The sequence below is a fragment of the Corvus kubaryi genome, unplaced genomic scaffold (assembly GCF_017639235.1).
Source record: "Corvus kubaryi isolate FWS band 111438036 unplaced genomic scaffold, C.kubaryi_AGA036_p1.0 37256, whole genome shotgun sequence".
NCBI classification, from domain to species: Eukaryota; Metazoa; Chordata; class Aves; order Passeriformes; family Corvidae; genus Corvus; species Corvus kubaryi.
In genome coordinates this window covers 7,056,432-7,083,308 of record NW_024581076.1, presented here as the reverse complement: position 1 = coordinate 7,083,308, position 26,877 = coordinate 7,056,432, and the positions used below count along the sequence as shown (strand labels likewise).

At 43.1% G+C, this 26,877-nt stretch overlaps 1 protein-coding gene across 1 annotated transcript in view; it reads left to right on the top strand.

Annotated features, from left to right (window-relative positions):
• CRYL1 (crystallin lambda 1) overlaps positions 1–3,505 on the top strand; it is a 57,575-nt gene extending 54,070 nt beyond the window's left edge. The window contains exon 8 of the mRNA XM_042023916.1: positions 1,249–3,505. Coding sequence (XP_041879850.1) covers positions 1,249–1,362 — 114 coding nt within the window. The 3' untranslated portion in view covers positions 1,363–3,505. The remainder of the gene's footprint in view (positions 1–1,248) is intronic.
• Positions 3,506–26,877: the final 23,372 nt, after the last annotated feature.

Below are 26,877 nucleotides of genomic sequence, written 5' to 3'. Positions count from 1 at the left end.
AACGTGTTTAAGTGCTGTTCTGGATTGGGATCTAGTTTGTTTATTAACATTTCTAAGCCCACAGTTTCTTTACACTCACTATGTAGTAATTTTGAAGGACCATAGGAATCAACTGAAGTGTTGTAATCTCCTAACTCTTCCTTTTCAAAGCTGCCTTTTTAAATGATTCACTAAAGAATGTTAGGGGTTGAATAATTTCTGATCAGCTGTCAGAGATTAATTCCAAATATGGAGGCAGTCTGTCTGGAAGATAGCATTTTGTGTTCCTATTTATGTTAATGCAATTTGAGGAAAGAGATTCTTTTGTGCTTAAACAACACAGACTGCTTATAATAACAATCAGTAATAATTTTGGAGTCATTCACAATCAGAAGCTTTTAATTGGTATGAAACAGTTTGGCTTTCTTTATAGAAGGCTGGATTCCACTTTACCATCTGTTTGTCTGTCTCTTTATTACCTTCAGTGCCAAAGATAGGCTTGCAGGGATCCTCTGTTAATCACTAAACATTTCTTATCTTTCTCCTCCATCCCTCCCTCTGATTTTTTTCTGGAGTGACTGCAGCTTGCCAGTCATTGGTAGCAGGTCCAGGTTTTACCCACTTTCTCAACACTTGCCTTTTAAGCCTAAGACCTCAGCTACTATTTTGGCAAAGATGACCTTGTGGTCTGTATCTGCACTCTCAAAACAACTTCTTTGTCTTTGGCACTTCTAAGGCAACTTTGACTGTGCACTCAGAAATACTTTTTTCCCCTGAGTTTGCTGTGTGTCTTCCCCTGTAATTTTTATTATAACTGGTATTCTTAAAACAAAATGTTTTTAATAAACATGATATCCTTCACTGCATTTGTGGTGAACTACACACAGGAATCTGGTTCAGAACACATTTTCAGCAACATAAATTGCCAGGTTGCCTCTTTTCTACTTAATAAAAGATTATCATTAAAGAGACTAGACAGTGGCTGTTTGGAGCAAAATGAGGGAAGAAGCTGATGCTTTGTTGTTTCTGTAGTCATCATCATTGCCACGTTCGGGATACAATTATCCAAGTGGGAGCGTTTTTCTTCCCATACAGGTTGGCTCCTTTCCAGTCACTCATGTAAATAATTAGTGACCTCTTGTGATAGTCTACATTATAGTTTGTGTGGATGGTGACTTGGTCTGACACAGGGAAAGCAGAAAAACAATGCTGGTGAAAAACTTTTCATTCAGAACGTGAAATTTAATCATCTTAAATTTTCTCTTCCAGGCACTGTCTGAAAAAATTCCAGTTGTTCCAAAAGTCCTGGATGCCAGGAGAAAATGGAGAGATGAATGTCTCACTGGTCTTGCCAAACTGAAAACACAAATGAAATCTGACTGAGGTGCATGTTGTCTAACAGGAGAGACCAAATGAAGAGCAGATCTTCATCAAAAAGCAGGAATTTTGGTCATGCAGAAGAGGAGACTGGATGGGCAATTAATGATACATGGAGACCAATGAAACATTTGGTCCAGATTTGCCAAATTCATGAATGACTAGAAACAGTTATTAAAAAGTTCAGTTAAAATTTACCAAATTACTGTCTAAATGCATTAAATGTGTAAGCATTAAGTAGCTTTAGCAGCGTTAATATTGTGCAATGCCAGAACACAATCATGTTTTAAATAATGCATTTTTCAGCTTGCTTAGGAATTCAGCACTTGAACAATATTTGCTAATGCAGGGATCTGAAACAGGCAAACATCAGCTGTTTGTCACTGGAGAAAATAAGCCCTCCCCCGCCAGTCACTGTGACAGTGAGGTTAATTTGTAAAGCAGTGACTGCAGATAGGAGAAGGTTGTATTGAGCAAAGCGTGAATTCACTGGCCAGCGAGCTGAGACCTCAGCAGCAGTTAAGGGTCACTTCAGTTCGTTTCTGTTACTGTTTCACAATGTATGGGAAAGAACTGCTCCTCCTTTCCCTCCCCATGGCACTTCTGTACCTGTATGGTGATCTAAATGTGAGTAAATAGAGAAGAATTCCCTCTTCGTCCCCTCTCCCTGGTTCTGTAAGACTTACCAGAGACCTACTTGGTCTTCAAGACCATGCACTTGATAGCTGATGGCTTTGCTCACTGATGTTTGATGCTGGTTGTTGGCATTGCTGCATAAGTACATGCCTGATTTTATGACTTGTCTGTGAGAAATAAGAGATCTTGATTCAGTTGCTGGTTTGGGAGACAGTATGGTGTAGTGCATCTGTCTGGGCTTTCTCCACAACCTTCCGAATGATCTTGGGAAACCAGTTCACCTCTCTGGTGCTGTGTCTGTTTTATACATTAGCTGAAGCAAGATCTGCTTCTTTAAGACTCAGCTGTAGTGATTGTAACAGCTGTAGCTGAAGGAACCCAGATATCTGAGTTGGAACTAGATGATTTTTAAGGTCCCTTCCAACCCAAGCCATTCGATAATTCCATGATCTGCTCTTTTGGTCCCCTACAGAGGGAAAGATGCAGTGGCTTAGATGTAGCATTTATGCTTAACTGCTGCCCTTTCCTCGGGAGATACAACATCTCCACATAGAAGAACGCAGGATACACCTGGAAGTAGGATCAACCTCAGGTGCCGCAGTGGCATGTTTTGGTCCACTGCAAAGTGTTACGAACATCTGTATTCTGTAATATAGTTGGACTTTGATCTTACTGGAACCTTGGGGCATTATTGTTAATGCAGATAGTAGGAATAACTTGAACAGTGCAACATACCCACCGTGCTTGAGTTATGCAGTTCTGAATTGACCAGTGCTAGCTGGTCATGTAACTTCACAGTACAGATGCAGAAGTTTTAAGCTGTCATTCTGCTAATTCTCATGGGTTTTTTTATAGAGGATGCAGTACACAAACAAGCTGTTGTTTAGTAAAGCTGTAACTTTACTAGTTACCATTTTGAGCTTAGCAGAAATGTCTTCATGAACATACCAAAGCCTCTTATTTGTGCTTAGGTCACAGTAAAAGAGACATATGATAATTTGTATTGTTTGACACAAGTGGTGGGCCAAGAACACATCTCTGGATGTTAACATAGGATGGGAGGCACAGTGCAGAGGTTGTCCTGTGCTTCTTTAAAATCAGTGGAGAGAACAGAAAATTTGTAAGCTCAAATTATTTTATCCCAATATAGACTTAAAATTGTCAGGTTTCTTCTCTTGTTTTTTTATTGTCACAGTGACTGGCTCAACCTGCATTTAGATATCTGGAGAGGTCAGTCCTCACTCCTGAGGCCTTACTAAGCAATAGTAAATTAATTATGAGGTTGATTTCCTCATTTTGTGTGTGGTTTTGCATTTCAGACAAGGCTGAAGAAAGTTCTGATTATTTTCAAGATTTGACCTGTTTTTCTTGAGGGCATATGACATTGTCATAACTAATTAGCTTGCAGTGCTTCTGTTTACTCTGAGATTTTTTAAAACTTGATCATGTCATGAAATATTTGCTGCCATCTTTATTATTTACTTATTAATAAAGTGTTTTAATGAGGAAGGTATTAACTTGTGTGCTCCAGTGTGATTGATGCTTTAGAGACAGCACTTTGTACAGTGAGCAGCTGCTCCACAGGGTTACAGCAGATCTCACCTTGGAACATCAGGTCCCACACAGGTTTACAGCTACAAGTTGAGGAGGGAGGGAGGTTCTTGACAAAAAAGTGTATTTTAGCTGACATTTGCATAGGAGTTCCAGCCTCCAGGAGACACATTTTGCCCCATGAGGATTAGTCAGGCAGAGGCACAGCTTGTCCACAGAGGTGGTGTAGTCTCCAAACCTGGAGGTTTTCATTGACTGGATAAACCCCTGAGCAGCCTGGTCTGACCTCAGAGTTGACTTCCTGTGAGCAGGAGGTTACAGCAGAGACCTCCTAAGCTCCCTCCTGGCTTGCTTTTCCTGATTCCAAGTTTTATTTGATTCTGGATAATTTTGTATCAGAAATGTTGCTCCAGACACAGTCAAATATTTATTTTGTTTGATTGTCAACAGAATGAGCAGTAGTTAAATGTTCAAGCAACTATTTTATGGTAAACTATGAGATATTTTGAAATAATTTGTCTTGTGGTTTCTTTCTTACACAATTGCATATTTTAAAATACTGTATTTTTTTATTCAGGTTACACCTATAGAATTTTCTAAGGCCCTGTCTTTGTTGCACTGTGTTTTTCTTTGTTTCACCAATTTGGTATTTATTGTTTTCCTTATTGCATGTATTTTACTGTAAGTTACTGCTGCGTATTGGAAGCAGTGTCCAATGTGTTCATACCAAAGTGTTTGATTTCATGCCATTAAAAATAAAACATCTATTATGTGTGAGATAGGAGGAAGGAGAGATGCAGGGAAATACTCACCTGCTTCACTGAGGGAAGTCCAGTACCTCTGTTTCTGAAATCTCTGAGTGTAATGGAATAGTTTGCAGCTTGCAAAGCAGCTGTATTAATTTACTTTCCCTATTCTGCAGTTTCCCTGTTCTTCTGTTAAGTCATGCTAAGTTTGAAAGTTAAAATGTGAGCGTTTTTCTGATTGCTCTATTATCTAATTGGAATGGTATTAAACTGTTATCCTATCTATACCATGTTTTAGGCAGAGTGAACTGTGCTTCATTAGGGAAGCAGGAAAAGTGCTTGTGGTGCTTGTATAAAAACAGAAAAACATCATTTTGGGACAAACTGATGTCGCTGTCAGTCTGTTTCTTGAAAGATGAAATCTGCTGCCAGTGCCATGTCAGGATTGCTTTGCCATAGCATGGAGTTACAAAAAGGTGTTTGAGAACCTGTAACTGAGGTGCCCTTGCAGGGATGGAGATACAGAAGACAGGAGCTCTCCATGAGAAGAGGAGCCCAGCAGATGGGAACCTACAATTACTGGAACTGTCAGGAGGAAAACCAAATGATCTGCTTTCAACAGCCTACCAGGCCCAAAGGGAGTGTTCTGCAAGTTAATTTGGATCTAGTTAGAGTAAACAAGTGTAAATGAATATGTTTGCTCTAGCTGCCTGCTCATCTGCTCTCTTCCCTCAAGCTTCAGTGTGAGAGTGTGTGTGCAAGCACATGTGGGTGCTATTGCAGAGTGGAAAGACAAAAACTGACCCCAGGGGAAAACCCACATTTGGTTTGGTAAGGCTTTGTATGTACCAAGCCAACAGCCAAGGATTTATTCTTTTCTGTGATTTCAGAAACAGAACCGAGTTCCTCCCTTCAGCATGTTATTCAGAGTTAAGCGGGGGTGCAGCTTCGAGCACATCACTTGCAGGGACTTACCCATGGACTGGTATCTGTTGCAGTTCATTTTTCAGGTCAAACCTTCTTCTCTAGAAAGGCTACACAAACCTCTTCTTCTATTATAAATGGGAGGTCATAAGAAACTAGTAGTGTTCTAGTTTTCTACAGAACAGTATAACTTATTTTCTTAACGTATTCAAAGAAATGCTCCATGGGGTTGCACATCCCTCAGCATTTTCCCTTCTCTCTCTCTGATGATCTTTGTCCCTTTAGCAAGGATGGATTGCTCTTCACCAAACATTTAAATGGAGACATGCTTGGAATAAAATAGCATTTACTGTGCATGAGATTTCTTCTTGAACATGGGTGTGAAATGGAGATCTTAACACATGGCTTGGTAGACTTCTTCCAGGTACTTGGATTTCACATCTGTTTTCACAAGAAGCAGAGATGTGTAAGATGCAGAATCATCCAGAAACTTGTTTCCTTTTATCTGTGAGTAGAATATAGTCTAACATGGAAAAGTTAAGAGTCCATAGTTCCATGTGGATACAGGGAAGCTTTGTGCTGAACTTACTTTTTTTAAAAGATTCTATACAATAAGAGCTGTAAGTTGGATGTTTGATCTGTTTAGCATAAGCCTAGATGATGACACCGATGTAGTTCTAAGAGACTGCCCAAGGCCTCCATAAGGGTCCAACACCTCTGTGTCATCACAATGGAGATGTTTTCTGATAGAAACATTAAAAAGGCTCTGTAATTTGAAACATTGGGAAAACTTTCCATTCGCAATGTGTTTAAACTTTAACATCAGGTCTTGCACTAATTTTTCCAATACTGTAATGGTACCTACTTTCCACATCAAGCCATGGTTGCTTATTCTTGGTCTGCTTAAACAGGTAATGCTCCTAAGGAATACAATGGAGGCATCTTCTGGCAGCCCAAGGAGAAAGTGATGAGGCTGGAAAATCCTCACTGTGACTCTGATATTACTGAAAAAATGAGGTTGTTGTTTATGAGTCAGTTTTACTCCAAGCTGTGTTGATGTGGAGCTTGTTTTTTTTCTTTTAAGCCCTACTTAATGGGGTGAAATCTGCATACTAAGTCCTTAGGAGTAATATAGAAAGTATTTCTGTGCAGTTAAAAACACATTTCTGGAATTGCCAATAAAACACAAAGGCAGCAGTCACAGAAGTGTGTGGTTTTGCGCATTCCAGAGCACCTTGCAACCACAAAACCAGATTTCCTGATACAACTCAGCAATGACATTTCAAAGCCATGCAGTAATGGAAAGATGTAATTTTGCCATTCCAAACACACAGGCGAGTGGGGACAGCAAGTTGCATAGCTAGGTGATTTCATGGAATGAGCAGTGCCTGTTGTCCATGTTGTACTGAAGTTTATGGAGTAGCATGAAGTCACATTTTGTACTTCTACAAACCAGAAATGTTTCTGTTTGCTTTTGATTTTCCTTCTTTAGAAAGAAAAGTTAACTACAAACATCATCTCCCCTCTATGAATGTCTGTTTCAGTGCATAGTAAAGGGTGATTACAGAAGTCTGAATATAGCTTCAATTGCTGAAAGAGACATCTCATATTACTCCAGTGTGTTGTTTACAAAGCAAAAGCTACTAAAACTAAGGATATGACAGCAGAGAAAAATAGAAAATACAATTTTTCTTATCAATGGGAAGGTATTATTTATATTACTGCAATTAAAATCAGATTTAATTAAGTAGTAAACAGATACTATGCTTTAATCTGATCTGAGTGTCCTAATAGTTTATTATTAGGAAAACCAGTAGATAGGGATTGATGCAAACATATTTAATCATCAGTAAAAGTGAGGTAGGTGCATGTTGGTTGCACTGTGTGAACAGTGCTTACTGCACCTGAAAATAGCTTTTGGTTTCAAGGTCCTTCTTATAAAAATTACAGTCCAGACTCCTCTGGAGTGTGCTGCCATAAAACTTGCCATGACAACTGTTCAGACAGTGGCCACTGACTGTAGCCTCAGGTAGTTACTGCTATGTCCACCCTGTTGGCAGTCCTGTCCCCATGACTATGAAGAGCAAAAGAAAGTATAATTTCCAGCCGCCTCTCCTGTAAGCTGCCAGTGAGTTTCTTGAATGTTGCCAAAAGGACTTTGCTCCGACACCCTGCTGCTGGCTGTGCTGGTGCAGGTCAGTAAACAGGCAATGTGGGCAGCCTTGCCCACACTCCTGGGTTTTGTTCAATTTCTTAGGCCAGATCAGTCTGTGCTGGCCTCCAGTGTGGCTTGCTGCCCTGTTTCTGTAGCAAAAGGGTTTTGGCTGTACTGCCTGTATAGGTCAGTCTGCCCAGCTCATGGGAAGCCAGCCACAGCCCGCTGCAGAGCTGGAAATGGATGTTAACAGCTCATCCTCATTCACCCATTTTCCAGGCTAACAAACTTGAACTATTCACCTGTAAAATAATTTTTTTTCCTTCCAAGAGAGTTTACCTGTAATAGCTGATACTCATATGCCCTGGTGCTGTGTTGGTCCAAGCTCTTTTCCATGATCCCTGCTGCAGCTTTTCCGATTTTCCCTAATGTGGGTTACCACCAGCTGCCATCCACCTGATGGCATTACTTAGTCTGAGGAAAGCTGGAGAACTTTCCATGAGGTAAATATGCACGACCTTCCTCTGGTGGTCATGTCAAAGGTTCTGAAATTCGTGTTAAAAAGGTAGAGGTGATGGATGCTAGAGCCTACAAGAAGGGCTTGAACATGGCCAAGCTCATGATTTATGAGTAGTACAAAAACCAGGTAATTTGGAAGCTGCCTAATTAAGGCAATGTTGAGAGACTTCTAGAAAAACACGATTGCCTTGTTTATAGCAGGAAAGCACCAAGACCAGAATAAATCTCAGCTACCATGGGAATACTGGTTTGTTTAGCTTTAAGATCACAGCTGTTCCTTACTTTTGGCAATGCTCAGTGAGCTTATTTTCAATAGTAGCACTGGAACAGTGTTATTCTGGTGGCTTCTCATCCTTTTAGTGTGCATTTCCTCAAGAAGTTTCTCTGAGGGAAGCAAAACCTCATATTTTCCAGCTCTTATTTTTAAATATATGATCCTTTGCATGATTTCCAAGCCCATGTAGCCATATGGTTATATTCTGCACTTTGTTCTTTTTCCTTTTTTTTAGCTTTTCTTTGAAATGTCCATTCACCATCCACCTCTCTTTCCACATTAGTTTCTTCTGATGACCCTTTATTACTGATGTTTCTCAGCTGCTCAGAGGGTCATCTTTAATTTCAAAGCTACAAATGATTAATTAATTAATTAATTAATTGCTATCCAGATGTTGTACCAACCTCCCACTCCAGCCTCTACAAGCAAACTCTTTGTGGTGACTACTGATTATTTTCACTCAATAGATGGGATCCAAACTCTGGATCTGGCCATCCGAACCCTGCTTCATCGTGGCCGGTGTCTTTAAGCGCCTGTTTTGATTGTTCCCCTGCAGCACATTGCAGATCCCCAGGCACAGCTCAGCTGCCCATTGGCAGCATCTCCTCTGACTCACATTCCTCCCAGGACAGTGCTGTGTGTTGCAGGTGCAGGAGTGCAAACCAAAGCCTTTTCCTAATCCTCTCTGTTGACAGCGATGTTTAACTTCTCCAATTTAATCTCATGATAGGTTCCAAGATGAAGCTGCTCCCTATTTTATGTCTAACTCAGTATTTATCTGTCAACTCAGTGCCTGCTCAGATCATTGGTGATCAACTGCTCTGTGAGCCTTAAATCAAAGTTAACTGGCAGAAGGCCTTTTTAGACCACAGGGATTTTATTTGGATCTGAAAGGCACAGGGCAGTAGAAGCAGGACCCTTGTGGTCAACACAGTCCCTGGAATGTGGGTCATTATATTCCTTTTTTAGCATCACAGGGCAGCTCTTCCAACCCCTGGCTCCTGCCTGTTGCCTTTTCAACTCCTTGCATCCTCCCTGAGAAGCAGAAACCCCACACAAGTGATGTGTGTTGGATGTACCAGTGCTCACTGGTGTAGCTTTTCTGAGCCCTCACTCCCTTCAGCTCTCACTTCATATTCTTTCTTTATATTCCCCAGCAGTGGGATACATTTTTGCTGGTTTCCAGGCCTGTTTTGCAAATATTGTCCTTCCAGTCATGGTTTTCTCAAGGAGCCCTTACTATTATTGTTACTTGAACTATTATTTTCGCGAGTTTTTTAGTGGTATATCCAACAATTTTACCTGGAGAAAGCTCTTATGGCAAATCTGTGACAGCTCTTCCTCTTTTTTTATTCCTTTTGTGAGTAATTATGAAATGCCTAATACATGCTTCTACTTCTGTTAATCTTTTCTTGGTTTGGAATGGAACCAGGTACAGTTCACACAATTCCACCCTTGGCTAAAATCCCCAGTTTACATACCTGAGAAAACCTCAGTAACTGGGTGGAGAAAGTATAGTCTCCACAATTAAAACATAAGCTGACTTAATGAAGGCAAATTTATTAGGGAAAATTTTACGACAGTAAATTTTCACCTTTGGCAATAATCTAATACACAGCACAACAGATAGCACAGGGCTGAACAACACCCTCAGCACATCCCAGACAGAGGGAGGCTGCACTGGGGGATCCTCAGATCTGTGTCAGCATCTCCCTTCACTGCCCAGGAAGATGGGCAATGCTCCTGGCCCTCTGTTTCTTTCTGCTTTGTGCCTTGTCCTAGCAGCCCTCTTTTTTTGCATTTGTACCTTTTTACAGTTCCTGCCCTACTACCCTGTATTTTTATTTTTGTTAATCCATGCATGTTTGGAGGTCCCGTATGGTCTCCCTCATTTTCCAGTTGCCCACTTAATGCTCAATTGCATCTTTGCATTCCCATTTTTTCCTCGGTGGAGGCCAGCAGTGCTCTGGGTCATGCACTCTCCCAGGGGAAGAGGATTGGAGGTGGCAGAGGGAACAGCTGCAAAAGCTACACAGGAGCCTGATCTGAGGGTGGCACCTTGGCAGAGGTCACTTACTCAAGCCATGTTCTCAGCCCCGAGCATGGCAAGTAAAAAATCTTGACTGGGATCTGATCCCCTGTCAGCCTGAGACAGCAATAGGCCAAGCAGATTTATCACCTGCTGCTCACACTTCCACATCTCCTCCTTCTGATGCCCATGATTTGGGCTGACAGTTATTTTAACTGTTTGCTTGGTCTTCAGCTTTGTTCCTTTTTGTGGGCATGGAGACTGTCTTCACATACTTATCTACCGTCTTGGACTCACTGCTTATGAAATAGATTAAAAAATATTTTTCAAGCTTTTACAAGGTTGTACGAAGCTCACTGTAGCTGAAAATACAAGTATCAAGAGAGTTTGATCCACAGCTTAGATTTTTTAAAGTCTTCCTAAGTGTAAGTTAAGCAACTAAACAAGTTATTTAGTTGCAGAGGTCTTTGAGTTCTTTTAGGAAAGGACTGATACACATCTCTTGGAGATGATGCAGATATAGTTAGTACAAATCAGAGATCCTTGATCCCTATAAACATGCAAATTAGAAACAATTAAAATATACAACAGGGCCTAATGCTTAATATAAGCATACACCCAATGCTCATGCAGCCACAAATTAGTTTATCTAAAGAGACCAAGAGGAAGATGAAGAAAAGGGTGGGGTGACACTTGATCACAGTAAGTAGAGTCTAGCTCTGAGAAGGTGGTTTCCAAAGGGCTATTTTGGGAGCATTTTAGGTCATTGGACAAAGAAAAAAAAACCCAAACCCACAAAAAAATCCAGCCCCAAACTTACTGTAAACAGCAAGACAAATACTCAAGGAAGCAATCCAAGATAAAGTGGTGGTGGGCATTGCAGAAACATGGTAAAGCTACACAAACAATACATAACACGATAATTTCCGGCGGCGTATGAGCAAGCCAGGGCTGCTGAGACATCCCCATTGCACAAAGTGATGAAGAAATCACAAGAGCAGATACCCATAACTTTTAGAAAGGGGAAGTTGTGAAGGAAATAGGAAATAAAGTCAAGACAAAGGGGTGTTGAAATAACCAGGGGAGGAGGAATCACTGTCAACACTGAGGCTGTGACAGATGAGAGAACAGGAGACGGAAACAGGACATGGATGTGAAACTAGTGGGGAAAGGCCACTGGAACATCAGAAAAAATCTGCAAAACCAGGAGAGTGCAAATAGCTACCGACTGGCAGGTTTTACTGCTCTTCCCTGATTTTGTGGAAGGTCACCTCAGTGCTTCCTTAGAGATATGATGGGAGTCAGTATTGGAGGCAGCCTTGGTGAAAGTTGCCGTCAGTGGATTCACATCACTTTAAAGGCAGCAGTGAGCAAGGAGGAGCCAGTCAACCCCAACAGCTGGGCAAGGAGCTGGGGATGCCATGGGCTGCTCATTCCCTGCAAGAGGCATCTGCTTCAGGAGGTAACACTTTACAGGGTAAAACCATGTCATACAGATACTGAAATGACAGCATTGTCATAAAACAAAATGAAGGTTTCAACAAGATTGCAGTTTTTTCAAGAATTAGCAAACATTCAGGCCATCGTCTGAGGTAAGTGCTAAGGGCAGCCAAAGAGTTGAGGAGCTCCTGTGCTTCTCATTTCCATGAGCAGCAATTTGGCATTTAGGTACTGGGAGAGATAGTCCCATTGAAGATGTGAATGCTGTTCCTTGGTCACTGCATGTAAGACAGTATAAATAGCAGACATATTTAAATTAGTGACAACACTCTCCATTATTCTGCAAACATCAGTTCTTCCACCTTAGATTTACAGCCTCTCATCTCGTGTCTTCATCTAAGGCAAAGGGCAAAATGCTGTTAAGCAGGAATTAATAAATAACAGACAGATGCCATGTTTGCAGGAGATGGACTCTGCACCACTGACTCCTCCATGGATGATAACCAACGGAGATGTGGACAGACACTGGTACATGGAACCATTCTTTGAACCTCTCTTTGGTGTCCAAGTGCAAATGTCTCCAATCCTGTGTGTAATGGGTCCATGGATGTCATTCCATGGAGTGAGGATGGCTACAGCTGGCAAAAGGCTAGGTAAATTAAAGATGTAAATTTGAAAAAAACGGGCAGATTAAAAGGATTGGTTGTAAAACAAAGTGAGTATGCTGTGAGATAAAGGTACATAATGGGCTGCAGCTGAAAAGATTATAATGGTGATATATAAAGAATGTCCTGAATTAATCACTTCCTTTGTGTAAGTATTTATGTTTTGCAAATCATTATCACTTAGCAACCTACACTGCCATTTTTACTTTTTACAGACTTAAACTGTTTCCTGGGGGTATTATCTCTGTCTGGCTCAGCAAAATTAAAACAGTATCTCACTTAACACTGTTTATAAGTAAATGGAAATAGTTGGCTCCAGATGTGTTATGAATTGTGCTTAGAGAATTAACATGGTTTAGACCATAGAAAGTGGGGCATATTTGCCCTTCAACACTTTCTTATAGAGCAGTAATCTGTGTTTAGCTTTATGGGTCTTATCAAATGCTTGTTCAAGCCAAGTCACAACTCTTGCCAAGAATACTTAATGCCACGTTTGAGGCGATGAAATTGAAACCAGGAGGAGACCTGGCAGGATTGCTGGGTTCCCCCTCAGCACTGAGACACCCCCCTGCCAGGGAGCCCTGCTGGACCCCCACCACAAGCACTCAGTGCAGTGCAGGGAAACATCACAGCAAGGTTTGTCTAAGGACTCCTGAAAAATCTTTCTGGAAAGGGATTCTCCAGCCTCTCCCCACACTCCACACCTTCTATCTCTTGGAAATGTTCCCTAGTAGGTTGTCAAAGCACTCTTTGTTGCAGAAGGAAAACTGATTTCTTCATGTTTTTGTCTACACAGATAATACAAAACAATCATCTCCTCAAGAAGGCTTTATGTGTTAGAGGATTGTTTCCATCTCCGTTCCTAATATTCTTTCCTTGGACTAAATGAGCCATGTTTTTCCTTTTGAATCCCTTGGTGTATAATCCTCTTGATTCTTGTGCTCCTTGAATGCTTCTCACTTTGTCCAGGTCTGCAAGCACCATGTCCAGACCAGGACCCCGCACTCCAATTAATTCTTTCAAAGATCTTTAGCCTCTATTAAATCACACCATATCAGTGCTCAGTTCTGTTTTAAGAGGAGTAAAGATGAGGCTTGTCTTCTCCCAGTCCTCAGACTGATTTGCTGCCATGCCAGAGTGACCCACACTGGGCTCAGTGGTGATCCCAGGCAAACTCCGGCACACTCAGACCTCCCACCTGGGCTGCCTGCACCTCTTGCCCTTCCTTTTGCATGCTGTTATTTTCAGCCCTGGCTAGATGAGCAAAGAGTGAATCAGTGGAGGACACAGAAGTGGATGACAAGTGGCTTTGTCCTTCTCTTCCTCTGAAATCTGCTGCCCAGCACTTGTAGCTGGCAGGGAGGGAGGACTGGGCTGGGCTGTGAGTCATCCTCCACTCCCTGCTCTCTTCCTAAGCCAGGAGCTGTGTGTTCCCTGCCAGCTGCAATCTATGGCCAAGGCCCTGGCCCCATGTTTGTAGGGAAAAAATCTTCCTTTGCTGTGCATATCCACTGCTGTGGCACAAACATGGCCCCATGTAGAGCAGTGCTCCCTTTCCATTGCTCTGGCAGACGAGCCCTGCACTCCTCTGTGTCACTGCTGGCAGCAGATGCCTGCTGCTATCCTGCTGCACAGCCCAAGCAACAGCCTCACCATAAGGAATTTCAGCATTAAAAATGAGTCTAAAAGTCTGAAAAAACGCAGCAGCTGTCCCAGGACATCTTAACACCTGATGGAGAGTGTGTTTACAGTTCCTGAGCTGATTGAGAGCAAGGAAAGTTTAAACACCTGAACAATAGCTGCATTAATGCCAGAGGTACAGACCCAAAGGGAGAGGTGAATCGAGGGGTTAAACATTAGATAGCTTTTCAGTGTTGAAAACAATATGTCTATGGCCATAGCTTTCCACTGGGACTTCCCCTGGATACCTGAGCCTCTCAAATTCACAAGCTATCCACAGAGAGATGCTCTCCATCAGTGCCTGTCCACACTCCAGCTGTGGTGGGGCAAGACAGACCCTGCCTGGGCTGTGCTGGAGGAGCTGTGCAATGTGAAAGTGAGTGTGCTCACCTGGCACTGCTCCAGTACTGCCAGCATCTGACAGTCAGAGGTCTGGGGTAAAAATCAAGCAAACTTTAATTGTCAAGAACACTTTCTATTGTTAATAGTTTGGGAGGGTTTTTTAATTAGCTATTTATATTAGAGCATTTGGCAACTTTAAGATTACTTTTTGTTTCCACTATGCACAATATGCAGGATTAAAAATGCACTGTGGGAGCTGGTTTTGATTTGATGTCTTCTGCTTGCCTGTGCTGTTTGTAGAGATCTTCACACTCTCCAGGTGACACAAGCAGCCCTGGCTTTTCAAAGAGGTAACCTACCACTAGCCAACACCTGTAAAATCCTGCAAACCCATAACCAGCATTGCATGGTTGAGCCCTCAGCTTTGCTTGGTATTTGTAAATAATTTTTAAGATGGTTCTGTATGAACGTGCTGAGGAAGAAGTGCAAGAAGTGCTGGATCGCATGCTGCAGCTGTATTTTCCAGTTATTTCTTTCCTGTGTGAAACCTAAGCCCTCCTGACGTATGAATGGGAGAACCCTGCTCAGCATCTCTGAGTGAGGGAAGGTTTTTTCACCTGCCCTCCACTCCAGGAAGATGTGATCCTTCTCCCCTGCTCGCCAGCACTGTGGGGACCCACCAGAGCAGCAGGTAGCGAAGCTGCCCCGGCTCTAAGTAGGCCAGTGTGGGGCCATTAGTCATCCACTCACCACATGCCTCACTGCCTGTGCCTGGAGCAGAGTGTTCCACTGCCTTTATGTAACTCCCCAGGAGGGCTGGCTGCTGCTGGGGGGCAGTCACCACTCCCACTGCCACCACCCAGCACCCCAGCGCCCAGCAGGGACCTTGTGCTCCGGGTGGGGTGACATTGAAGCCTGCCATGAAGAGGCGGAGGTGCCTGTGAGCCAGGTGCAGGAGGACCTGCTGTGACAGTGCCAGCCCTGAGCTGAAAAGCCCACCTGGGGCAAACCCCCTGGTCCTGGCTGGTCAGCTAACCCTCTCCTCCCACTCTCCCAGCTGGGAGTACACTGTTGGGATAGAGGGTCACTACCAAATTTTGTGTCAAAAGACACGTGAGGCATAGACCCCCCCTTTCACCCCCCCCAAACTGCAAGCTCAGCCCCATCTCAAGTCAACAGTCCTGGTGGATTTTAACAAGCATGAAGGATTGGTTTTGTCTAATCCTGTGTGTGCAACCATCAGGCAAGTTCTTATCTTGACTTAACCTACAGGTAGAACGACTCTGGTCATACTGCCAGCATATTTCAGGGGTTTATGTCCACACCCCTGTGGTGTGTGCACTCCGATATCCCTCAGGTCGTCTTTCATCATCGGTTATGCTTCAAGTCTCTGCAATCAGATACGGTTATCTGAGCAACAGGGAGAAATATTTACCAAAATGAAATCTAGATGGGAAAATGGGGAAGAAAGAATAAAGGGAGGAGAAAAGGTGAAAATTCAATGTTGTTTGAAATTTGCACTGATGTCTGTTAGAAAATGAATTGGTTTCATTTTTGCACATTGGCAGTTCTATACAGGGAGATTTATCTCATGCAATATATTCTTTGCCTTCTAGTTTGCATGGTAATTTGATTTTTGAGATGTTCGGTTTGTTTCTTTCCCACACATTTAGCTCCTGCTAATGCTGAGAGAGGTTGTTGGTGAAGACCTCAAGAGAACTTGGATTGTAATGAGCCAGGGATGTTGAAAGTCCAGTCCTGGATAATGTTTCTATATTTTTACTGTTCTTCTGTATATCTATTAATTTTTTCCCAGAGTTTCCTCTTATGGGATGCTGTCTTGGCTATGATCAACAGGGGATGCTGAGATCTGGGTACAGATAGCTGAGCAGAGGTGTTGCAGCACCTGCCAAAGCAACCCATGAGGCTGAGGAACACCCATTCCTTGGGACCTTTTAGTCCTTGTATGAGAGAACAAGGCCTTGGATACTCCTGCGGCCATGACTTTGGGCAGAGCAGCTCAGTGATCCTTTGTTCTTCTACCAAAATCTTTGAGGATGGCTGGAAATGTCATTTGACCCCTGGTGTCCTGGTGGGAGGCTATGGAGAAGATGCTAAAAACAACAGCTTAGTAGACCATCATCATCTATCTCCATCTCTGCATGTGAGCATCGTTGTACCTGGCAGGGAAATCAGGTGGGATACACCTCACTGTGGTCTCCTGCAGTACATAGCTCTGGGAAGGACAGACAGCAGCAGAATTTATAATCACATTTTTGCTCGTAACTTCGGGAAACAAAGAAAAGGAATTGCAATAAAACATGAGTGGTCTTGTGGCAAAGGTGCCCTTAAGCCTGTCTCCTTGTCCTCTGCTGACAGCTGCTTGACGTTAGGGCACTCAGGTTGTTTCCGCCATGTTCCAAAACAGAAATTTCTGCCTCCTGATGGCAGATTTAGCTGGTTAATTACCATTGGCTTCTCTAAGTTCCAGAAATGGAAAGCTGCATCAAAACTCAGTGTTGTTACCACAGCTACTGTCCACAGCCCTGTGGGATTCAAATGGGATTTCTGCTCTTTGCAGCTGTTCATCTGGCTCTTCTGGACACACCCTGACTTGTGACTGCCATCTCAGCACTTAATTAGGGGTTAATGGACATCTCCTCCTGCGTCTTGCTCAATATGGTTGTAATGGCAGCCAGGACCCCTCAGGGAGGGAGAGCAAGAATCGGTCTCCTCTGGGATCTCCTTTACAACCCTAAAATGTATTCCCATATTATGCTGTTGCCTTTTGAATATCTGATGTGGTATGGGTTACAGAGACATCTTTGTGAACATGAAAAGTGTTAAAATGTACCTACTTACTGTGTTCCAAATGCCATGCATTGCAGACTTGAGAAAGTATCTTAGGCAGCATGAATTTTGCCCTTAAGCACAAAGTAATGTGTGAATTACTACTTAAAATTAGTATTCTGTACTTGTTAGGGTTTGTTTTTTTCAGTAAGTTCCTTTGCTCCCTCCTCAGCATGTTTATGTCTGATGTGTGCCATTATTCTTTCCATTAGTGCAAACTTTCCACCTGCAGGAGAAGAGCTGCGGATGAGAACTCGGAGTGCTCCAGAGAAGTCTGGAATCCTGTAGGTATAAGCTCAGCGTCACCACCAGCCCCCAGCCAGCCATAGCCAAGGTGAAACCATCACGCTGACATTGCAAAGGGGGAAGAGGACAGATTCAGGTCACAAACGTAAGTGGCTCATGTAAAGTTTTCTTTCTCAAGACTCCTGCCTTATGCCACAGGGTTCCCCAAGGAAAAGTCCCAGGGAACACTTGTTCTCTGGGGTTAGGCTGGGAAACTGAGCAGGGAAGCCAAGCGGATGAGTGATTTCCCAAAAGTGTCAGCCAAGGCTCTACACTCCAGAAGAAGGCAGGGTCTCTTCTGGAGGTGAGATACTCAAGCAGTTGCATCAGCTGGGTCCCAGGCTGCTGAGTAAGGATGGTCCTGGTAGGAAATGGGCTGTGCTGGGAAACATCACAGAAGGACCTGACAACCCAAACCCCTCTGGATATCTGCGCCTTGCAGCTCTCCTTCCTGCTTACATTTGGGATGTAGATTTTACATGCAAGACTCATCTCTCATAAAACCAGGGGAAGAGCAGGTATTTAGCTCTGCCTTGTAGTCTGGTTTTGCTAATTTACTATTAATCTTGTTTTATAGGTAGGCAATGACTTTTATTTTCTCATTGGTGTGGTTATTTCATGGCTGAAGAAAGAGCAGAATTGTGTATGTAGTACTGGATAAAGAAGGAGCCCCTCATGCTCAAGGCCCTGACGATGTAAAACTTACTCAGAAAACTCCTCTGTTCACATAAAATACAGGAAGCTTTAATAAAAAAGTCTCAGGTTTCCCTTTTAAAAATTCAGAGTCTCTTAAACCAAGAAAAATGCATCCATGGGAAGGGAGTGCCAGTAACAACAGGCCTGCTCTCACATCCACAGGAAAAAGAGAAACAAGTAGCAGTTTCCCCTGAGGGAAGAGTGATTCTGGAAGTTAAACAGAAATGTTTATGGTTGTGAAGAGCTAAAAGGCTTCGTAGGCACCCTGCTTCTCTCTCATATCCTGAGCACTTCAGGGCAGTGCATCAGCCCTGCGGCACAGGGAAACAGCCCAGAACAGAGCTTGGTTTGAGCAGCCCCATCTTCTGCAGGGAGACTGAGGAAACACCAGAATAGGCATGTGGCTAAGTGTCAGCAGGTTTTGCCCTCCAAAATTCCCGGTGGGGATTATTTACACATCTTTTTTTTCTGCAGGAGACCACTGGTTTCTCAATAGCTGAAGCCTTTGCTGCCCAGGTTGAAACTACTGTTAGAGGATTTTCTTTGCTAAATTTAGGGCAACTCACATAAAAAAGGAAGCAGTCTAAGTTAGATGTGAATCATCCTTCACACACTGATCAACCTTCCTGTTCTCATTTCTGTATTTGAATAATTTTGTTAAGCTTGCATTTAAAACCTTTCTATAACGTGGCTTTTGGCTTGGCACAAAATAGAAATAATTATCCTGCTCTGGTAACATCTATATTCCATGAGTACTCCTCCTGCAAATGTGCCATGTAATCTACACAGGCATCGATCCTAAATTAAAAGACAGCATCAAAATCTGGATCACTTCTTCTACACATTATTAAGTGTCCATTTTGGTTGTGCTGTAGATGGTTTCCAATCCCATTTCATACCTGCCTGAGCCTTTTTTCTAGTCTTCCTACCCTCTTGGCAGAAGACCACATAGATAACCAGAGCAGAGTGTATCTTTGTGTCTGCCTTTCACTTGGCTTTCATATGGATTTTGTCTCATGTTTTATGTCAGGGGCACTTTGGTGGTTCCATTCTGTTGATGGTCTCTCCCCTCTCTCCTCTCTCTCCAATCCCAGCCAAGATGAGAGGCTGAAAATCTTGTACAGAGAAGCTGAACTCCATAGTCCAAAACAAATTTCCTGGCTGTTTTCACTAGGTGGAGAATAATCTACAACCAAAGGAAATCTGTTTTCATGGCTGAGAAGCAAATCTTTCCTTCCCTGCAGCCACAGGACATCCTGACCATGGTGGAAGGATGACAGTTTTGCTGCACAAGGTTAAGGAAGGAAGAACAAAAGGCAGTTTCCAAAGGGTGACCTCCCTTCTTCGCTCTACAAAGCAAGGCAGGAAGACCCCACAGTGGGAAGATACTCCTGAGGCTGGAGGTTTGCAGCCACAGCAGATCATAGCCAGGCCATGTTATCTCATCCAAAAACCAGTCCAAACCATCCAAACTTCTGAGTGCCAGGATTGCACACGACAAAGGCAATGACTGTCAGGACAAATTAAGCAGGAGTCCATTCATCGCTTGGCAGAAGGTTGGGATAAATGGGAAGAGTCCTTCCATAAGAGAAAAACTGGTTTGCTGGATGATGAAGAAAGAGGTTCTCCCGTAACCCAAACATGTCTAGCACAGACTCAGTGGGGACCTTTAGGTGTCATGGGACAAGAAGGCTTCTCACAACCTGAGTCAGCTCAGTAATCCCCACACTGTAGATTACCACACAGACATGCACTCAAAGCAGCAGAAAAAAATGGGAGATTGCATCCCTCATGAACCAGAGGTGCTCCACAGATCTTCCTGCTGCCCCAGAAAATAACGTCATCACGCCAAACCAGGCAAAGCAGAGGGTGTGACTGTCCTGTGATTGCCCAACCTCTGCCCACTCAGCTGATGTCTCCCTAGCCATGCTGGGGAAGAGAGGGGACGGCTGGATAGGCACCTGGACAGGGGGAGCTGGTTGGCATGTTGACCCGTGGTTGCCTAGGAACAACTGTGGCCTGGTTTTTGATGGGATGGGCTGTTCCTAGGTGTAATCCTGGCTGGAGAGTCAGATGGGAAATGCTGGCTAAGCAGACATCATCCCATTCTACTGAGCAGGAGTTAGATGAGAGGCACTAACTGGCCACTGAAAGTCAATAGTGTTGGCTGAATGAAAACTCTTAGGTAATATTAATGGGCTCAGCAGACAGGCCAGAGAGGTGATAATAGTCACTGGCTGATCTCAGCATGCTGCCTCTGACAGTAGCCCACATACTTCAGGGGATGGAGGACACCCTGTGGGATTACTGTAATGATGTCCTGTGGGGCAAAGTATATATTTCTTCTTCTTCAGGTAGGATATCATACAGGCCATGAGGTATGAGTTGTACCTGACCAAATTGAAGAATGGCTGTGATTTGAACTGGGACTATTCTGACGAAACTGGCTTGACTACCTTGACCTACCCACCTGGGGATCCTGGCACTAAAGGAGAGATTATCTCAGTGGCTTCAACTAATGACAACTGAGAATCACCACAGGAGGGATGAGAGCTGGAAAGATCTCTTCCTCTTTCCTCTTTCTGCAGGGACTGGCAGTTCAACTTAGTTATTCTCTCCTGAAAGGAAGAGGGGAGGTTTGTCAAGACCCTCTTTAGTAACTCCATCTCTATAACTTAATTTTTTCAGAAGTTAGGGAAGTGTTGGGGCTGGGGACAATGATGCTTGAGCAAGAAAATGCTGCTAGCTTTCTGCTCATGTTGCAGAGTCCAGTTTACTCAGCTTGCGTGAGGAGTGATTAAAGCATTTTGCTTTTGAGATGCATCTGTGGACACGTGCTGGGAATGATTCTAATCCAGTAGCTGACATAGCAAAATCTCACACTCCATTGTTGCAAATCATTAAATCAAAGTCACAATCCATTTGGAGTAACTCATGGAAACTCATTATTATTTTGCCACTGCTTGCTGAACTGCTTAGATAATCAAAATGCTTGTGAGAACAGGGAAAAAAATCTTGCTCTTGGCCTAGAAGGTGCAAAGAGCAGTGACACACCCCAAGCGAGAAGCAGCAGGGTGTGTGGGAGCAGAGAAAGAGGACTTGGGAGGAGGGTATGAGCCATGAGACCCCCTGGAGCCTCAGTCCCATGGACCTCATCACAGTTAAACATAACGCTTTCAAAGCAGGCTCTTACCTGCTCTCTCATTTCATTGGTAAGGTGCAAGGGAGGTTAGGAGGAAGGTAATGTGAATTAGTTCTTTTAAACAGCCAGTAAGGCAAAAGCCCTTGCCATGTTTTGGAAGCCCAGCACTCCTTAAGACAGAGACAACAGAGGGTACCTGGCCCAGTTGTCTGGGGAGATGTGGAAGCTCTCGGAGAGCCTACTCCTTTTTCAACTTGAAAGTCTGGGAATGGGAAGCAAATTAATAGGGAATTTTTCCTTTAAGTCATGAGGAAAAATGTGAATTACTGCTGAGGTTTCCATTCTGCACCAGCAGGAAGCCATTTTTCTACTCTGGACAAAGATATTAAGGAATATTTGGCACATGAGGACAGCACTGACATTGTGCATTTCTATCACATGGGTTTAAGATTTATGCCATTTACTCATTTAGGCTTGATTCTGCAAATATGTAGGTAGGTTACCTGCTTATTCAATGGTCCCTGCGAATGATTTCGTGGATTTATGGAAACATCCATGTCAGACCCTCATAGCCCCAGAGGCATTGAGGAAAATGCACACCTGGAACTGTGAAAACTGACATTAGTTGTGACACTTCCGATACGAAGGTAAATGACAGCATTTCTCAGACATGATCATTTACAAAGTGAAAATGTCAATGTAACTAATAATACTTGAAGCTATTTTCTCATGACTAATTACACCTCTGGAAGTGAATATGCAGCTGCAGTTACCAAGTGATGGGGCAAAGTCAAAGGCCCATAAACACACTTTAACCATAATCGTCCTTTTTGCCAATAGAAACCGTGGCCTTTCACAGCTGAAATGCATGAAAAAGCATAAAGAATGTATGAAAGCAATGACACTGTGGAATTATGCAGGTTTCTAAATAATCATGGAAGAAGAGAGTAAAACATTTGAAGGAGACAACTCATTTGGGAACTTGGCAGCTAATTCATTCTGACTCTTGCACTGCATTTCTTAAGTTCTCTCACACATTGTGTTTCGAAGGCTAAATCCTGTAGGCCCTTATCAGCTCACATTTAAGGGTTAATTTACAGAGCCTCTGTCTTGCAGAACATGGTTTGTTGTTCTTTGCACAGCTGCATAAAACATTGTAAACACTTTTTAGCAAAAAACGCTGGAGTAGAAAATAAAAGGCAAATCTTAGAGGAACACCAGCTTTTTAGTGGTGAGTCCAGATCCTGTGACAATGAAGTAGCTGAACTAGAGGGTTATATACATTTACTCCACCTGTCTGAGCCAGTAAGGCAAATGGACAACTTGTATGTTTATATGGCTCTGTATTTATATATTCTCTCCCAAATGCATGTCTCTTACTGGCTGTGAAATACAAACAGATACAAATGGTGAAACTCCTTTTTCCAAATTCTGCTGTTATCTATGTTCATTGATTTTCTATGACCTATGCAGAACCTCCTGACCTAGGCCCTGAAATGTTGCCTCTACAAGATGCAAGTGAGGCCCCTCTTTCTTCTTGGAAGCTGACCTTCTTTCAGAAGTGTCTAACAAATACTTTCCAAATTAGGGCTATTCAACCACCCCTGCCCAGAGTCACAGAACATAATTACCAACATGATTTATCTGAAGAATTTTCAACTCTTGAACATACTGTGGTGACATTTGCTGATGGTATTCTTAGCATGCATGAGAGGAATGGGGCTTTTTGTTAATATGTATCTCTAAGGTTATGTGTGTAGGATATGGCCTTTTCAGCTCCCAGTACTAATGTTAACTATAGGTCATAGGTCGGCATGTTAGAAGTTGTCCTGTGTTCATAAAAATCACATGGCAAAGACATTGTGAAGGAAAGCCAGAAGGATGCTGTATCAGAAAAGGAAGTTATTGGCTAAAACTGTTGTTGCTGACACTGTTTAGCATGAGGGGACCTGCCCCCCCCAGCTCTGGAAACACGGGGTGAAGCCACACACTGACCCAGTGATCCTGACTCCTATCAGGACAGCCCAGAGAAACATCTTGTCCTTTACCACAGCTCTGTAATTTGAAATGTAGAGGAAGGAGAACAGGATTAAGACAGAGTGAGACAGAAAATTCTTCAGATTTCCAAATGTGGAGAAAAGAGACCTCAGTTACCTCCCAGTGCATAACCAGCACCGCCTTTCATGACTGCATCATGATAAGCACCTCACAATGTACTGCAATTCTTCCCTGCATGCAAGTACATCAAAACAGCTACATGTCTGATTTTGTGTTTGTTTCTCAGTTTGAGACAAAATCACTTGCATAAATACCCTTGTAAAACTTCGGGGATTTTATCTCTTGTATTTATTTGAGCATACTGACACCACGGTAATCAATGCAATGATAACAATTGAAAGTTTTGATGAAACGACTTGCACAGATCCAACTTCATTTGCAATTTCTGAAGGAAGTGCAGTGTGCTTGGTATCAGTGTTTTCCCAAAGGGCAGAATTATCTGAAGTGCAGGATGGGGTTGAAAAAAGGAACAACTTCAGACAGTCACTAACATTTTAGAAAAGGACAAAATGCTTCACACCAAATAAAGGTAAAAGGACACAAATAGTGTTTAACCATCTATGCAGCACTGTTTTTGCCATGAGAATGCTTTGCAATTACAAATGGAAAGGCAGACTGTACATTGAAGGGCAGTCCTCAATTTTTCTTAACATGTGCTCTACACTACGAAAACCCTGAGGCATCCATATTTTGTATGCATCAGCTCAGTGAATGGAATCACTATCAGAAAGACGCCTTACCAAACAGAGAAGATATAAGATGACAAGAAGAGTCTGGCACCTGCTAATTCTGTTTCTAATTTTAATGTTATTTTAACTGCCATCACAGAGAATGGAATGAAGATTCTGAGGCCCAGTCCTATTCTCATAACATTTTATGAGAAGTTTGGCACCAGCTTTCATGGGAACAGGACTGGGCGTCACACCTTCATATCCTAGTAATGTGAGAGGGATTGCCAGTATTTGTATCATCTGATGGCCTCTGTAAATTAGCAAATGTGCAGACGCCAACAACAGGAGAGGAACTGCAAAGATTAATTCAAAGGGAATTGCCTATAGAGGGGACAGAATGGATGTCAGAGCAGCAGAAATATGGCTGAGGGTACAAAAAAGCTTATTATTCTGCTTGCTGTGCTGGGAGAAACTTAAGAGAACCGCACTCAGGTTTAGGAGACTGTAAGAAAAAGAAATAAACTGAAATGTGACTGAATTTTAAAAAATCCCACCAAAGAACCCATAACACACCAACAAAAAAACAAGCCCCAAACCCCAAAAACTGAGCTCTCCTAAAGCATGTTCCAAGGTTTTTAGGTGTTTGAAATCAATGGAATCTACCCTGAAGGGTCTGAACAAAAATGCCCTAGGAATACAACGGCTTTTCCATGCATGAAAAACAAGGCAGAGACAGATTAACTCACTGCAAGTGAAATGGAAGACCCTCAGCCATGCAGTGTAGCTTTCTTCACTGAAAGGGTGGTCAGGCACTGGAACAGGCTGCCCACGGAGGTGGTGGAGTCACCATACCTGGAAGTGTTGAAGAAACAACAGGGAATGGCATATAATGCTATGGTTTAGTTGACAAGGTGGTGTTCAGTCAAAGATTGGACTCAATGATCTTGGAGATCTTTTCCAACCTAAATGATTCTGTGATTCTATGAGTGAAGGTGTCTTAAAGACTGGAGGGGGAGAGAGGTGTCTTTGCAGACAATGAGATTCTCTCTCCAAGAAAACATTGACACACCAGTGAAAAAGAGAGAGCCAGAGGAAGGAGGGGCAACACATCCCAAATCTGTTCCCAGAATAGAGAAGCCAGATGTCAGTTGGCAACTGAACGATGGTGCTTACACTGGAGCGACAAGCACTGATTCCTGGACTTCCTTCCAATACATGAGAATGCAAAAATGGATAAATAGAGAGAGTGAAGATAAACAGAAAGTATGACATGGTGAACAAGGCCTGGACAATGCAAAGCTAGGAGGGATATCTGCTCACATGAGATGTTGTGCATACTGGACTGACAGCATGGGTAAAGCTGACCTCACCTGTATGCACTGAACCGAAGTGGCCATAGGGAAGTCTGGGCTCATGATGATCATTAATATAAATTCAGACCTACTCCAAGACTGACATCAGATAGAGCAGAACAGCAGAGAAAAGAGGACAAGATCTACCTATATCTCATGTTTCTGCTGAATGAAGACAGCGGAATACAGAAAGATAAATGAAAGAGATCTGGGGAGATTGGGGAATGAAGTAAGAACCAGAAAGTGGAGGATCAGCAAGAAACCTGAACCACCATCAGAACATCTTAGGTGAAAACAACAGGCTAAACAGAAGGAGCAATCAGAGAAGATACTCTTACAGTGGACACAGAAATCTCAAAGCAAGTGAATAGATCTGGGGCAGGGAACGGATTAATAAGAGCCAAGAGCCTAGAGGATACTAGATAACATGCAACAAGAGGAGGGAAAGGCTTCTGGATGATACTTTAAAGGAAGAAAAAAATGGGTACAGGCAAGTAGTGGAAATGAAGGAAAAAAGAGAGCACAGTGCTGATGCCTGTGCAGGATTCCTAAGCAGAACAGGATACAAAAAAATCCCACTACAGGAAGGGCAATCTGTCATGCATGAAGCAAGTGAAATGCAAAGCCTTTAGGGGAACTCAGGAGCAGCTTTAGAGGAAACAAAGCAGGGAGGGTTACTGTGAGACCTCCAGAAGGAAAACTGGAGGTAGTCCCAGGGCTAAAGGCAGGAAAAAGCAGACAAGAATGTAAAGGAGAATTAGAGGATGAGTGAGAGGAGCTCTTTGGGTAGGAGACAAGCTACAGGAATAGAATAGGGAAGCAGGAAGGTAACAGAGGATGTGGCTAGAGGACAACAGAGAGCAGGTCCCAGGAGAGGAGCAGGTTGGTATAGGACAAGGGGCTGAGGTAGACAGCACGGATTAGGAGCCATGAGCCGCGCTGGCAGCTGGCAGCAGGCGCTTGCTTATTCAGCAAGTCAGGCGATAATTAATTAAATCAAGTCAGGCAGCCATCAGTCAGTTAAATCGGGTAACAATGACTCAATTAAGTTGAACTGGGGAACAATGAATTTATTACATCAAACCAGGGAACAATGAACCAATTAAATCAGCTGGAAGCCTCCACGGGTCCATCCAGAGCCTGGGCTAGATGCCACCAGGGTGGGGGACTTGCTGCAGCCACCCATTTCAGGAGAATCATCACCACAGCAACTGAGCACCGCTGCTGACAGCCTTGCTTGTCCCCCTCTGCCCAGAGCGAAGAAGGACACAGCAGTTTACAGCCAGTCTGATGAAATATTTGTGATAAAACAAAGGGGTGGGGAGATGGAAACTGTCAGCTTTCAAATTAGCAATCGTGTTGCAGAAATTACTGGGCTGCCTAAGGATGAAGAAAGCTCTGCCTTTCAAATCAGGCTGACGCTGGATATCCAGAGCTGTCAGCTCAAGAAATTGAGAGGCTTTGATGGGTGCCTGATGACGATTTGGACTATCCTAACTAGGATGC